This window comes from Myotis daubentonii, chromosome 6, assembly GCF_963259705.1.
Source record: "Myotis daubentonii chromosome 6, mMyoDau2.1, whole genome shotgun sequence".
NCBI classification, from domain to species: Eukaryota; Metazoa; Chordata; class Mammalia; order Chiroptera; family Vespertilionidae; genus Myotis; species Myotis daubentonii.
In genome coordinates this window covers 5,727,553-5,743,882 of record NC_081845.1, presented here as the reverse complement: position 1 = coordinate 5,743,882, position 16,330 = coordinate 5,727,553, and the positions used below count along the sequence as shown (strand labels likewise).

Sequence of the window (16,330 nt, the reverse complement as noted above, 5' to 3'; positions counted from 1 at the left end):
AGAACAAGACAATATATATCTATATATCTATATCTATCTATATCTATCTATATCTATCTATATCTATCTATCTATCTATCTATCTATCTATCTATCTATCTATCTTTACACACACATACATACTAGAGGCCCGGTGCACAAAAATTTGTGCACTGCGGGGGGGGGGGTGCCTCAGCCTGGCCTGTGACCTCTCGCAGTCTGGGACCCCTCGGGAGATAATGACCTGCTGGCTTAGGCTCACTCCCGGGTGGCAGAGGACAGGCCCAATCCCTAGGTGCAGCCCCTGGTCGGGCTCAGAGCAGGGCCGATTGGGGAGTTGGGGCGCTGCCCCCTGTCATGCACACAGCAGGGCGGATCGGGAGGTTGCGATGCCACCCTCAGTCATGCTCAGGGTAGGGCCGATTGGGGGGTTGGGGCGCCGCCCCCATCACACTCAAGGCAGGGTCGATGGGGAGGTTGCGGCGCCACCCCCTGTCACGCACAGAGCAGGGCCAATCAGGGGGTTGGGGCGCTGCCCCCTGTCACACACAGAGCAGGGCCCATCAGGGTGGTTGGGGCTCCTTACCCTGTCACACACAGAGCAGGGTTGATCAGGGGGTTGGGGAGCTCCCCCCTGTCACACACAGAGCAGGGCCCATCAGGGGGGTTGGGGCTCCTTACCCTGTCACACACAGAGCAGGGCGGATCAGGGGGTTGGGCGCCGCCCTCTATCACCCACAGACCAGGGCTGATCAGGGGGTTGGGGCGCCGCCACTGTCACACTCAGGGCAGGGCTGATGGGGAGGTTATGGCTCTACCCCATCACACACAGAGCAGGGTCCATGGGGGGGGGGCGGTTGGGGTGCCGCCCTCTATCATCCACAGAGCAGGGCTGATCAGGGGGTTGGGGCGCCGCCACTCTCACACTCAGGGCAGGGCTGATGGGGAGGTTATGGCTCTACCCTGTCACACACAGAGCAGGGCCCATGGTGGGGGGAGGGTTGGGGCGCCGCACCCTGTCACACACAGAGCTCCCCCCTATCAGGCACAGAGCAGGGCTGATCAGGGGGTTGGGGCCTTGTCACGAACAGAGCAGGGCAGATAGGGAGGTTGTGGCCCTGCCCCCTGTCACACACAGAGCTGCAGGGCGATCAGGGGGTTTGGGCGCTGGCCCCTGTCATGCTGATCCCGGTGCCGGGAGGCGTCTCGGCTCCGCTAATCCCGATGCTGGGAGGACTCTCGGCTCCGCTGATCCTGGTGCTGGGAGGCATATTACCCTTTTACTATATAGGATAGAGGCCTGGTGCATGGGTGGGTGCTGGCTGGTTTGCCCTGAAGGGTGTCCTGGATCAGGGTGGGGGTCCCCACTGGGATGCCTGGCCAGCCTGGGTGAGGGGATGATGGCTATTTGCAGCTGGTCACACACCCTTCAGGGTGGGGGTCCCCACTGGGGTGCCTGGGCACTCTGGGTTAGGGGCTGAGAGCTGTTTTCAGGCTGGCGGGTGACTGAAGCTCCCAACTGCTCCTTTTTTTCTTTTTATTCTGGGCCAGCTTTAGCTCTGGCTCCAGCTCTGAGGCCTCTGCTGCTGAAAGCAGATATCTGGTTTGTTTGGGTTCTATAATCGAAACACTGTATCAACTCCAGCTCTGAGATCCCGGCTGGCTGAAAGCAGGTTTCTGGGGTTTTGTTTAGCTTCTATATTTGTAACAATGTTTCAAACTGCAAGCTCAGAGGCCGGCAGTGGCAGGCAGGGAACGTTGGAGTCCTCCGTCACTGAAGCAAGCAAGCCTCATGTTTGCTTCAAGCTGCCTGGCTGCCGGCTGCCATCTTGGCTGGCAGTTAATTTGCATATCGCCCTGATTAGCCAATGGGAAGGGTAGCGGTTGTACGCTAATTACCATGTTTCTCTTTTATTAGATAGGAGATATATCTAATAAAACCTGCCTTCCTTTCTCTGACATATATATATTTCTCTCTCTCTCTCTCTCTCTCTCTCTCTCTCTCTCTCTCTCTCTCATGAACCAAGTCTAGATAGTAACCAAGCCAGCACTGCAGCTCCCCTTAAACACAGGGACACGCCCACCCCCAAGGATCCAGGAAATCAATTAATTTTTACAGATGCTTATATGCCCATTAAAAATTAGGGCTTTTATTACTAAAGGTGAGGAGAACATATGTTGGGGTAGGCAACTAGTTTCTTTACCATATGCATGCGAAGTGCTGGGCACAGGATAAACACAGTAAGTGTTAGGTGATAATAGTTATAAACCTCCAAGCAGCTTCCCTGTGGCTCGGTTTATCGATTAAGTACAATGACGTGTGCCTGAGGTTTCCCCTCTCCAGACTCTGCCCTCCCCTGAGGAGGGAGCTGAGTGAGAAGCAGGGCGTGTGAGCTGTTTCACACTGGAACAGGGACCCGGGCGCTTCTCCTTCCTGCTGCAGACGGCCGGCTGGCGGCCCTCAGGGCTGCACCTGCGGCAAGGTGGCTGGCAGCCAAGCGATGACACCAGCGAGGACACTGCCCAGGCCGGGCGTTTCCTGCCAAGGCTTCCGCTTTCTCCCCGTGCAAATGATAGCTCTGCACGTGGCACATGGGAAGGAGCAGGCCACACTGCCCAGGGTCAGGGGCAAGCAGACACCCCGGGCAGAAGCCTCCTTCAGACCAATGACAACAAGCATGCCACCCCGGCGCTGTGCGAACAGGAGGCTCTGGGAAGGGGGCCTCGTTGTGAGCCAGGAGTTGGTTGTCTTGACTCAGTGAGTTTCTTTGTTTCAAAGAGTTTTCCATGGAGCATCTCAGTCTCTCAAATTCCTGGGTAAGAGAGAGGCCCTCAGCCACAGAATATGTGCAGTCTACGGAGTTGAGGGTTGCCCTCAGCTCTTTAAAACATCTAAGCAAGCTGTCTTTAGGTCTAAGGTTCTATTATGAACAGACTGGGCTTATCAGAGCAGGGTGGGTGGGAGGAGCGGCAGAGAAAACTGTGGCTGGGTGGCTGGGTAGGCAGGATGCTAGGCAGAAAAGCTGGGGTTTCCAGCTGCTTCACACACTGGTTTGGGCCAGAAAGGGTGGGAAGGAAAAGGAAGTGAGGAGAAGATTTTGGGCATCCAGCCCACAACCTGGGCATGTGCCCTGGCCGTGACTAGGAATCTAACTGTGACCTCCTGGTTCATAGGTCGATGATCAATCACTGAGCCATGCTAGCCATGCTCCCCCATCCCCCTTTTTTTAGTCGGAAACAAAATCTCCCATGTCCTCACCCCCATGTCTAATGTATGACCAAATCCTTTCATGTTATCTCCCTGCCATGTCTCCCATGGAGGCCACTGCAAGCATGCATGGTGCTTTGTGCAAATTAGAAAAAGACACCCCACCTATCTGCAGATTCAGTCCTGTGTCAGGACTCAGTGAGTGCTGAGTAAGGCTCTGGCCTCCGCTCATCTCTTTGGACAGGAGCCTTGAGTCTTGGCAGTCTCTTTGGAGTCAGTGTACTTACCTCCGTCCCTGGGGTCCCGCTACCCCCAATCCCTGCCATCACCTCCCTGCATCGTGGCAGATAACGGGGAGAGCCATGTACAGAGAGCTTCAAATTGGGACTTCGGTGTGGTTGTCCAGTTGGGTTATACGATTAGTCCCAGAGATACAATGGCGATGAAAAGATGTTCCTCGTGTTATTTGTTTTTAAACTTGTGATCTAATATCAGGCCACACAGCCTGCAGGCCCCTATGAATTAATTACAGTAAATCTTATTCTGTAACCTTCAGCACACTTGCATTGTATTATTGAGGCAGAACGCATTAGGTTTAAAAAATGTAAACATTAAAATACTTTTTATGACCCTCTTTTATTATTTCTTAATATCATAATATACTGGGAGCCGCAATAAATGAAGGCGGCCAGGCCTCCTTGGCCGGGGGCCTGAGCCCAGACTCCTGGGAACTGATCCCTATTCAACTCCTGTCTGCCCTGGCTCCTCCTCTTCCCAGCAGCCAGTGGGGTCCGGTGACAACCCAGATCCCATCCTGGCAGCCCCTTGCCTAAACGCTGCCGTTGCTGTGCGCTGCTCTTGCGATACAAGCCCCTATGGTCCTCCGCAGCCACTCCAGGCCACCTGCCCTCTCTGCTCCCCAGCCCCAAGGGCCTCTATGTGGGATGCCCTTTTCCTGGTGGGTTTCTCCTCACTTTTCCGTGTTCAGCCCAACCCGCATTTCCTGGGGAAGCCTGCCTCGGGCCCAGGGGAGGTCAGCTTCTCCTTCCTTCCCTCCTAGAACTGGGATCTTCCTTTAGGGCAGGTTATCTCTGTGCAGTTAGGCGCCACGTTTCTTAGTGTGATCTTCTGATTAATGTCCAGCAGTAAGATAATTTTCATTTGTCACTGTTGTAGCCACGGAGCCTAGAAGGGACCAGAATGAATGAATGGGAAGGTCACCTTCCCAGCTGCTCCTGTGGGCTGTGCTTTGGAAGGGGAACCCTTTACACACATGGTCCTTGAGAAAGCAGGTCACCAGCACCACAGAGGGGAGTGTGGCTTGAGAGGAGACATCCCAGGGTCAGAGATGCCAGGAATAGCCCAACAGATTTTAATCCCCATGGTAACAGGTCACACCGGGGAACTGTCCTTTAAGTTAGAGAGAGAAAATGATGCTTAACAACTTGAGCATTTTGAGGAGAATGCATTGATAAGCAAATTTCTCAGTGAAGTTGTCATTTTGTGTAAGAAAAGCATATATGAAGTCCTTTGACCCTCATCAGAATAATTCAGTGGCTGTCAATAATATACCGGTAAAGGTGCCCATGGATTCTCTAAATGAATTAGAGATAAAGCAATGGAATATAAGCGGGTGAAATAAAAACCATGAATGGAAGCCAATGATGCACATGGGTTACTCTTATTTGGAACTTACTGTGCTTGATATTTTATAAGTTTTATGTAGCATGAAGCAGTTTATCACATACGAAAACTACCCAGAAGACCCTCAGATAAGTCACTGAAATCCTTCCAGAAAATTGAGGTGACTGGTTCTCCAAGTGACTTCCCTTTGTATTCTTGTTATATGTAACCTCAAATATGTTTACTCTCCATATATTTGTATTTTTGAGGAACTAGACTGTAAAGGTCATGGATGCAGCAGGTTATCAGTGATAGAAGCCGTATACACAATTACATGACATAATTCTAGGAGAAAATGTTGAAATGCACTAATAGGTATGCAATAATTGATTTGATGATGGCAAAATGGGTGATGACAATACTGGAAATAAAATGAGAGATGCCATTGAACACACATTTGTCTAAAAGTTATAGAGAATTTCTAAAGTAGGCTGTAATACAAACTTATTACACTCCATTCAAAATGTGGACAGTCTAGTATAAGATAAAAAGTGCAATTTCTAATATGGAATAAGGTATCTTTTCATTGATTTCCCTGGAATTGCTATGTTTCTAGGGACTTTGGAAATTTTAATAGTCTAGTGTTGAATTTGACTTAACAGCTTCCCAGTGTCAAAGTTGAGGAGATGAGGGCTTGGTGCCCCCAATGGCAGCCAACAGGCCCACGGGACCGATGTTGGGTGGGAGGTCGGAGCTGCTTGCTGACTGTTCAAGCCCTCCATGATCTTTCAGGGAAGCCTGTTTTAGGACCAACGTAATGTTTACCTTTTTTATTCTTAAAAAGGTAATTCTAGATAAAGTTGTTGAATCTACAAAGTAGATTCTAGATCAGTTTGTTGGATGCATCAGTGTAGTTCCCCCCATCAAGGCTTATTATCTGTACTATAATATTCTTCTCAAGTACAATAGTGCTGTTGATTGATCAGCAGAGTCCCCAGTTCATTCAGAGTACTTGCCTAGATTTCTTAAAATCCTCATTGTTTTGCATCCTAAACCTTATGGACCACTGTTAATGTACATAGTTGTTTTAAATCAAATGCTATATCCCGTATTTACTCAGTTATTCACCGCTAATGTCTAAATCGGGCAAGTGAAAAGGACAATTGTTTCGCGCTCTTTAAAGTCCCTGACCAGGATCAGTAGGGAAATCCCATTAGCTCCATTCATCGCATTTCTCATAAATCTAAAAGGAAAGCCTTATTCTTTAGTAGTTCTTATTTGTAAAACCTTGACAGGGCTTAATTCTAAATTGCTTCCAAATTATGTAAAGAATACTGAGAAATATGATGGGTAGTGAATCGTGATCGTGTCAGTTACTGAACAAATAGCCAGAACACTAAAAGGGGACTAATCTGAAAGCAAACAGTCTGATGGGCGCCGACGAGGCAGAAAGAACTGTGGCATTCTTAAACCACCATCTGGCTCAGTCCTCCGAGTGGGCGAGTCGGACAGTCTTTTATTCAGCACCCTGAAACGTATTCAGAGCTGTATTTGAATATTAATTTTTCTTATTGTTAAAAAAAAAACACAAACCCAAGCTATTTTTGTAGCCAAAAAGGAATGTTTAACAAAATAATCCTCTGGCTAAACATGAGGGCTCCGGGCAACCTGCGGGTGGGAGTCCGCTGTGTGCGTGTGGCCGTTGGGCTGTTTCCAGGCTTCCACCTCTGCGGCTTCTTTGTGGCCAGAGCAACTTATTAAAGTTGTCATCACGGTTTGAAATTTAGGCAAGAGGTGTAAAAATGAGGAATTCATTAGGAAAAATGAACGCAGTAATTTCTACTACCTTTTCATCAAAAGAAAATAATGTAGAATGGCCATATAGGGTAATGGAGGCAAGTGACAGTAGAATCCGCAGTTCACACTGTGTTTTTGGGAAATGTGAATCTGTTCCATCCCTTTCTGACAGACCCCTGACAATTGCCATTTTGTTTATCAAGTTCTTGGATTTTTAAATGAAACTATCAGAGGCCTTAATTTTGTTTTCCGAGGTGTGTTTGAAAAGTGTCAGTTGAGTAGATAGAAGCCCACTACTTATCTTCAGCAAGATGCTTTTAGGAAGGTAGTTTAGCATTCTCTCTGGTTTAAAAGACAAAACCAAGTCCTGCTGGCTTTGTGTTGTGCTTCTCTTAGACTGCAGTGCCTGCTGTCTGCTTTAGGGTGTGGCATCTGCCATTGGGGAGGAGAAACTGGCATGTGTCGCCTTTATAGCAGACTGACTGCATTGTGCTGGGGCCTCTATTCCAGAGCCTGTTGGTTCAGTCTCCTAGATGACTTGCTGAAGCAAACAGAATTAAAGAAGATTTTGACTTACATACCCCACCCCCCTTTTTTACTTTCATGATTTTTCATGAAATAATATTTTAAAGAAATGTGTCAGATCTGAACTTGGTGACTCAATTTTTAGAATTAGTTGTAAAGATAAGCCAGAAATATGGCTACCCTTGTATGAATTGACTGATGTATTTTATCAGTTTGAAAAAAATATACCTTTTTGATTGTATGTATATAGTTTGACTATAAATGTCTAAAAGCATGAATATGTAATTGATTTTTAGAATATATGCATATACACACATAAACAAGAGACATTTATATTTGCATGTGAAAACTTAACAAATTCAACTCATGTGATATAATGCATATAATTAGTATGCACTGTATTTGAAGATATAAAGGGAGAAAATCCAGAAGAAAAATGTCAACAAGGCACACTAACAAAGATGTAGTATTCTCTTGGCAAAAACTGATGATTTGGTATGAATTCACCTTACAGTTCTGTTATTCTCTCTTACACAGGATAATATAACCAGTTTTCCAATTGTTTGCCTAGATTGCAATTTGTTGTTTCTACACTCTGTAATGACCCTTGGGTGTGCACCTGACTCCTGTCCCCCCCAATCAGTCCCCAGTTTTTCCCATCTATCCTTTTCTATTTTGTCATGTGACATTGACACTTGGTCAAGCACACATATATAACCACTGCACTTGAAATAAACTAAAATAGTCTTTATGAAAAGCTGGAGAATGAACTCATTTTAGAAAACTCCATTCTACCAAAATCATATATATATTTTCAGCTAGTGTGACCTCTTGAAACCTCTGGTTTCCAATGCTTTCTATCCATGAAAACTGAGTCCACACTAGTGCAAGGGAGCCATTGCATAGGCTAAGGAGGCTTTTTGAAGATATTCAAGGTGATAGTTGGTAATAAATGAACAATAAACACACTTAAAATACCATAAAGTGGTAAAACAATATAGTATTGTTTAAAGAACAAAGCATGAAGCATTTCTACCCTAGTAGGTATGATCGATTTCTATTATTATTGATCTTATGTTTATTAAATATAACATGTTTTATTTTTGTCTTAAATTTCTTAGAAATGAACTCATCTCAAGAAGGTTAATTGTGAATATTAACCTCTGAAACATGGTGAAAGGTGTCATGTGGATTTATAAAGGTATGAGGTGGCCTGTAGCAGTCACTATTTCTGGCACCGATAGTTACATTTCCATGTGCAAGTTGTTTGGGTCACAACACACTCTTCATACTTGTGGAGACTTTCCTTTCAGAGAGAGGACAGACAAGTGTAAGAAAGACGCTTCTTTAAGGAGTACTTTGAGTTTTCCCTGGTAACCCTACATATATACATAAGGTGCCTTAAAAATGGTTACATTAGCATCATCTTTGGGGCAGGTACTCAAGTTGTGTACGGGGTACAGTGCTCCTCAGCGGTGGCTAACCTGCACGTAAACTCCTCATTTTGCAGTTTGAAGAAGTTGTGGGAATGACGCTGGTGGCCCGAAATCAGGCGGAGAGGCAAGAGGCAGCATTCTGAAAGGTTACATAACTCCTGGGAGAGGCAGTGCTTTCGCACAGATTGCTCAAATATTTTCTTTCTCCGCCGGCTTCTCCTAACCTTTGAGGACAACAGACAACTTTGTTCCCGGCCCTTCTCCCTCTTTTGTGTGCTCGTCAGACTCGTTTGCCACCTTTGTACCAGTCCGTTTAGACGGGAAAACAAACACGCGAACGAACGCCCGGTTGGCAAGGAGACGGAGGCACGAGGGGAAAGTGCAGGCTCCGGCCGCCCCACGCCGCCGCTCCGGGCGCCCGCGAGCCGCCCGAGTCCCCGGCCGCACGCGGGTGTCTGCGAGGCTCGGCCGGGCGGGCGGGCGGGCGGGCGGCGAGTCCAGTCCGCGTTTTGCGAGTGCGGCGGGGACCGAGCGCAGCGGGGCACAGGGCTCGCCGCCCGGCTCCTCGCACGCCGCGCGGGGCCGAGGGCGCAGCCAGCCGCCTATTTACCCGTATCCGGGCGAGAGAGGAAAAAAGTTTCATTTAAACCCGAACTCAAACTTTCACCATGAAATCCCACAGCGGGAGCGGGCCCAGACCGTAAGGCGTGACTCCCGGCCCGGCTCCGGCGCGGCCCGGGGAGGGGGAGGGGGCTCGCCGATCCCCGTCGGGGCGTGTGGATGCGCACAGGAGGGGCCGCGGACGAAAAAGTGGGGTTTATTGTCTCCCCCCGCCCCCCGCCCGGCTCGCCACGCCGCGGCGATCATGGCCGCGCGGGCAGCAGCGGCAGCGTCGCGGGCGAGCAGCGGCGAGCGGCGTGCGCCCCCCGGGCCGCGGCCGGCGCCCGGGGCCCGGGACCCGGAGGCGGGGGCGCGCGGCGCGGCGGCGGCCCCGGGACCCACGCTGGGGGGCGGCGACGGCGGCCTCCACAGTGTGCACCCCCACCCCCTGCGCCCCCGTCTCGAACGGAACATGGCCCTGAGCGCGAGCGCGGCCGCCAGCACTAACAGCGCCCAGAGCGGCGGGTCCGAGGCGGCTCTCGCGGAGGGTGGAAGCGCCGCCGCGCCGTCCTCCGCCGCCGCCTCCTCTTCCTCCGCGGCGGGCCCGGGCTCGGCCATGGAGACGGGGCTGCTCCCCAACCACAAACTGAAAGCCGCTGGCGAAGCCCCCGCCGCGCCCCACCAGCAGCACCACCACCATGCCCACCGCCACCACCATGCCCACCACCTGCACCGCCACCACGCGCTGCAGCCGCCGCTGAGCCCGTTCCCGCCGCCGCCCCTGGCCAACAACGGCCTCGGCGGCGCGGCGCAGCCTGGCCCCGACATGGAGCCGCCGCAACATGGAGGCGCCAAGGACAGTGCCGCGGGCGGCCAGGCCGACCCGGGCCCGCCTCCGCCGGGCCAGCCGGGCGACGAGGACGACGCGCCGCCCAAGATGGGGGAGCCGGCGGGCGGCCGCTACGAGCACGCGGGCCTGGGCGCCCTGGGCGCGCCGCAGCCGCCGGGGGCCGTGCCCGGGGGCGGCCCGGAGTTCAGTCATTACTACGGCGGCGCCGGCCCTGCGAGCGGCGGCCGCGCCGGGCCCGGCTTTGATCAACATGGCGGACAACAAAGCAGCGCGCTGGGGGTGATGCACGCCGCTCCGGCCGCCGCCGCCCCCGGCGGCATGGACCCCCTGCACAACTCCCACGAAGGCTACCCCGGCAGCCAGTACAACCATTATCCGGGCTACGGCCGACCCGGCGCGGGCGGCGGCGGCGGCGGCGGAGGAGGAGGAGGAGGAGGAGGAGGAGGAGGCAGCGCAGGAGGAGGAGGAGGAGGAGGAGGAGCAGGAGCGGGAGCTGTGGCGGCGGCGGCCGCGGCGGCGGCAGCAGCAGCAGGAGGCGGCGGCGGCGGCTATGGGGGCTCGTCCTCGGGGTACGGGGTGCTGAACTCCCCCCGGCAGCAGGGCGGCGGCATGATGATGGGCCCCGGCGGCGGCGGGGCCGCGAGCCTCAGCAAGGCGGCCGCCGGCGCGGCGGCGGGGGGCTTCCAGCGCTTCGCCGGGCAGAACCAGCACCCGTCGGGGGCCACCCCGACCCTCAACCAGCTGCTCACCTCGCCCAGCCCCATGATGAGGAGCTACGGCGGCGGCTACCCCGACTACAGCAGCCCCAGCGCGCCGCCGCCGCCGGCGCAGCCCCCGTCCCAGGCGGCGGGGGCGGGCGGCCAGCAGGCGGCCGCGGGCATGGGCTTGGGCAAGGACATGGGCGCCCAGTACGCCGCTGCCAGCCCGGCCTGGGCGGCCGCGCAACAAAGGAGCCACCCGGCGATGAGCCCGGGCACCGCCGGCCCCGGCATGGGCAGATCCCAGGTAACCCCCGCGCCCCGGGCCTGCTTCCGCCGCGGGGCCTCGGCGCGCGCCCCGGCCCTAGTTTCTTTCTTTCCGCGGACTTTTTCTGCGTCTCGGGCGGGGGAGGCGGGGGCCCGCGCGGCGCCCAAAGCCATTTTAAGTCGCGGCTGCCGCCCGGCCGGGCCGGGGCACGCCGGGGCCGGGTGCGCGGCCCGGGGGCCTGGCTTGGGTCGGGCCGAGGCCGGCCCGGCGCGGACACCGCCGGCGCCGCGCTCCCCGCTCCCCGCCGCCACCCCGCCCCAGGCCGAGCCGCGCGCCGCGCCGGGACTGCGCCGCCTGGCCGCCGGGTGGGCGCCGGGGCCGGGCGGGCGGCTTTTGTCACGAGATCGGGGCGGACTGGACGGGACCCTCGGCCCCGTCGCCCCGGTTCGCGCCACAGTGCGCTTTAGCGGGGGCAGGAGGAGGAACTTTGTCCCCCTCGCTCCCAAGGTGAAGGGGGAAGACGGGAGCTTTGTGGCGGCCGGGGGTGCTTTCCGCCGTCTGCCCGGCCATTCGGAGGTACTCGATGCGGGCTTTGAGTTGGAACGTTTGGTAGCAAAAATAATACCCGAGTGTGCAACGGAGAGGAGGTAAAAGGTTCTAAAATGTATCGATTCATTCCCGGGAATCGCCAGGAAATCCATTATTTGGCTCACGGGCTGCTTGAAAGGAGTCACCTTCAACCGATACGCTGTTTTGCAGGAACGCGTTCGGGTGCCTTGAACTTATTTTGACCGTGGATGAGGCATGCGTTTTATTCAGCCAGTCCAGGAAAGTAGCCGACCAGTGAAAATGGATCCTTTCGGATCGGGTTCATGTGGATTTTCTTTAATTTGCTGCCCTGCAGGTCCCGCAGCGTCATTAGGAAGTGTCCTGCTGGCTGGCTCTTTCCTGCTCGCAGGCTGAGCCTCAGGACTGACTCGGGCTCCTCGGCGAGGTTTGGAATTTGAATTGTGGAGGTAAACTGGCTGTAATAGTCTCCAGACAGCTGCCTCGGAGTTGACATCTAATCTGCCATCTGATTGGCTCCCCTCTCACCATTGGGCATTTAGCGCTGCTGATGTAAATAGAAGTGCTGAGCAGCACAGTCACAAAAATTCTTGCCACAAATAATAACTGAGCTCTGCTACGAGCAGATGTAAGGGTGAATATTACTTAAAGCTTAAATGATTATGAAGCACATTTTTAATAAGAGGATTAAATGCATAAAGCATGACGCTGGTGTCCAGCGTTGGGCATTTATAACGTTCAGATCTGTGACAGTCCTAACACAGACGTTGCATGTATCACAGTCTTTAATTGTAGGGTGAAGATGTGGCAGTTGAAGAATAATTAAAGCAGGGATTTTACCAATTTTTGGATTTGTTAAGCTTTTATAAAAGTACCCTTTACAGAGCAGACTAAGAGAAATATTTGAGTTATGTCCTCACAGTTTAATGTAAAAATTGAAAGGCTATTAAAAATTTCAAGATTCAGATATACAATATCTTCTAGTGAAATTTATGTAGCATTATAGCAAGATTAAAGTTATATGTATAGTAATTTGTGTTTTTAACAATTCTGCTTTGAGGTGTTTGTAGATGAGATGTTTTAGTTAGAATTGACATATTTGAAAAACATGAAGTGGGAACAACGTGATATTTACAGATAATTAGTTAAAAGGGAAAAGTGGACATTTTTGTGAAATACTAAAAGTCATTTTATATTCACTTATTTGGAGAATACAGAAGTGCCCCAAGAACCTTTCTTTTCTCCCTTGATTATTTTGTTAGGCTGGGTAATGTGAGCCGTATTTGAACTGCTTACACAGTGAATTAGGGGAACTATATTACATGCGAGTTGTGTTAGGTGTGTTTCTTCCAAACAATTTTTCTTTCATAGGCCTTTTAATGTTATGAGAGTTATTAAAATTTTAGTCTGTTACAAAGCAATAACAGGGATTGTAATATACATTTTCACTCAGCTCACTTATTTAGGAAGTTGTATTTTAATAATAATCATATCTTAGAGGAGAGACTTGTCTGAGTGATTGAAAAACTGAATTTAACTGATACTCATGTGAATCTCGGGCTGAGGACATTACTGTCCACTGCTTTCAAACCTATACTTAGTGGGGTTTTACTTTTAATGATAATATGTTTTCCATTCTTGATAGAAAACTTCGACCTCAATTTTTATTTTTGAATCCCACAGGTAAAAACATAGAGAAACCTTGTGAAAATAAACCCATGTAATTAACTTACAAAAGATTTGCTTTGTCAGTTTGCTTTTAAAGGGACAGTTTAAAATTCACATCTTTTGTAGACTAGAAAGGAAAGGATGACAGAGGCAGATGCAAGTTCGTGTTACTTTAGAGTATTATCTCTTAATGGTACCAGTCATTTTAAGTATTTTGTTTTCTTGGAATGAGAGTGAATCCATTATGTCCTCAGTGTGACCCTTGGGAATAGCTTTTTTATTTTTGAGGGAAAGGCAAATGACAGGCATGTGACCTAGATTCACAGATTTCTTTTAGGCGCCTTACCGTGTGACATGTGGCATGTGTCTTCTTTATATTTTTCTGTTTGGAACGGCAGTATTACTTAGTATTTGCTGTGGTAAATGACTAAGAAACAGTCATTTGTCCAAAACATTAAATTACTACATAACTATAGGTCACAAAATGCTATTAAATCACGTTAAATGATGAAATTTTCTTGTGGCTTTTAACACATTTAGTTTCGTTTTTGACTTTAGGAAATGGTTTATATTGGGTGGCAAATGTTTTTGTAATTAGGAGCAAAACAGATGCATATATTGTAAAGGAAGCACTTTTTAAAAAGTGAAATAAGCCATGTTATGATACAGTTTTGGGTTTTTGTGAGATAAAGTATTCAGATAGAGCAGTTTCAGAAGGAATATTGAGATTTGCTCACATAACTAAGATTTTATAATGTCTACATTTATACTGAATTCCATTAATGCTATTTTAACTTTAGTTTTATAGATTATAACACAATGTAATAAAAAAAACCTTATCATTAAAAGGAAAGTGATTAGCTGGCTTACAAAGCAGGACGTTAAAGGCTGGTTCCTGGTTACCTTAAAATTTGTATGATACATTACAGGTAGCATAGCCATCACTCCCCACTTCCCCTCGCCCCAGTGAAATCTTACCCTATCTGATATTTTAAATCTTGTAAAAAAAATTTGTGGCCTACATTTCTGTATTTGCTGGCTGGCTACTCTATCATCAGAAGATGTGGAATTAGCATCTGTGGTTCATAGAAAAGGCCTATTAGGTAAGAAACAAAGAAAATACAATGAAAATGTCTACAGTTTTCTGTTTTCCTAGGTTCTGTGGGATGAAATTATGCATGGCTTAGAACTGTTCTCATTGGAGAGCCTGTTTTCTGTGTACATACTTTTGACAGTTCTTTTTTTAATGGCAACTACTCTTTTAAAACAGCTGTCACTTAAATTTACGTTTATATTAACACAAAATCAATGAGTATATTCCAGGAGGAAGCAACATAGTCTTACCTTGGATCTATAATGAGGACCTTTAATCCCTCTTTTTTTTTTTTTTTGGTTTTGTTTTTTATCTATATTTAGGAATGAATTTTTGGCAAGGCTTTATATACATGTTTCATTTTTCCCAGTGTCATATAGTATCAGGGGTGTGTATCTAACCCTAAACAGCATGATCCTCATTAGAAATGAGAATACTGTCTTTACTTTGGTATAAAAATAGCATTAATTCTGGTTTGAGAACGCTTTTAAAAATGAGACAAATGTAGAGGAAGACTCTTAATATAAACTCATTTGGTAATTTATTAGGCACAGGCATTTTTTAAAAGAGAGGTGTAATAGAATGGGGCTTCCTTTTGAGTTCTATTTCTTATTAATGGTCTTTGTTACTTTTTAATTTGGGGCAGGGTGTATCTAACAAAATGACTTTTGATCTAATGGGAACTTTCTTGTTTCTCTAGGATAAATACCAGCATGACAGGCCAACTGAAAAGATGATTATTTCATTTCTTTAACCCTGTCCTCTCCTAGGAAGAAAGTAGTCTGATTTAACATTTGTTGGGGCCTCTGACATTTTGCTACTAATTTTGAAGACTGATTTGGAGATATAAATTTCAGTTGTATTAGTATAGGAAACTGTGTTAGCTTTTTGCCCAGTGTCCTAAATATAGAGGCTCTTCTCATTATGCTAGAATGACACCCGTTCTGTGTGCTTTGATCCATATTTGTGGAAAAGGAACTAATATTTCACTTGTGTCGCTTTCATTTTGGACTGTGTGTAGATTTGTAAATTTGAGGCTTATATTTATGTTTGAGAGAACTGTCGTGTGTTACTTAAAGCAATGGATTTATGGAGGCTCAAAATGAATATTAAACTCATTACGTTAATTGTTCTTGCAGTATTTAGATTTTGAAAATGGCTGTTACAAAATTTTTATGACATTTTAAAATGCTGTTTATACTTAAGGGGCCACATCCGCGTTCTAGGCCTTTTTGGAATCGGGTAGTTTTTGGTAGCTTGCCTTTTAAGAGGGTGTCCTTCCTCTGTCAGCAGATGTGTGCAGGTTCTCTGTGGATATGTAAAGTAGATCCACACACTTGCTGTGTGTGCCTGCTTGAGGCTGAGTAGTCCCAAGTCCTCGTTCCCTGTGGTGTCGAAAACTCATCCACCAAGGAGATATATATATATATATTTATGTGACATAAATGTAGATCTATTTATTCAGTGTTGCTTTTTCCAGTTCGGAGGCTATTTATACGAGACTAAGTGGCCCTCTTTGGTTTGAGTGATTGAATGAATTAATTTTGATCTAAAAACCTGGTATACTTTAGTGACTTTTTCTCTTAGAAATTTGATGGAAAAAAAAAAGATTTAGGTACCATTGCCTTGATATAATTAAATATTCACTTTTATTGCTTTATGCTAACATCAGAATGAATGGAATCGTTGAAATATGTATAGGTATTAAGTAGTTTTAACATTTCACATCAATTGAGTAAATGAATGAATTTATTTATCAAAGTAAAATATATGTTTCCACACTAAGTTTTCAGTAAACATGTGCTATTTTCAAAATCTAACTTGGAGTAATTCTAAGAAAACTTATTTCCTTGGGTTTACTTATTTGAATAAGATCCAACAGGCCGTTTTCAAACCCACTTCTGAGTGGATCAGTGCCACAAATATTAGAAGGCTGCTGAATTTGACAGATGAATTAATGATTTTAATTTATTTCTTGAATGAAATTTATTGCTAGGAAAGAGCCCAACACCCTAAAA

The 16,330-nt window shown here is 48.3% G+C and overlaps 1 protein-coding gene across 7 annotated transcripts in view; it reads left to right on the top strand.

Moving 5' to 3' along the window:
* ARID1B (AT-rich interaction domain 1B) overlaps window positions 1-16,330 on the top strand; it is a 400,125-nt gene that overhangs the window by 35,448 nt on the left and 348,347 nt on the right. For 3 of the 7 annotated variants that reach the window (XM_059699960.1, XM_059699962.1, XM_059699957.1), the window contains exon 1: window positions 9,320-11,023. The exons of 1 other annotated variant lie outside the window; for it this stretch is intronic. In XM_059699960.1, coding sequence (XP_059555943.1) covers window positions 9,434-11,023 — 1,590 coding nt within the window. In that variant the 5' untranslated portion in view covers window positions 9,320-9,433. Of the gene's footprint in view, window positions 1-9,319; window positions 11,024-16,330 lie in introns of those variants that run through there. 3 more of the 7 variants (XM_059699959.1, XM_059699961.1, XM_059699963.1) reach the window with 2 other exon arrangements.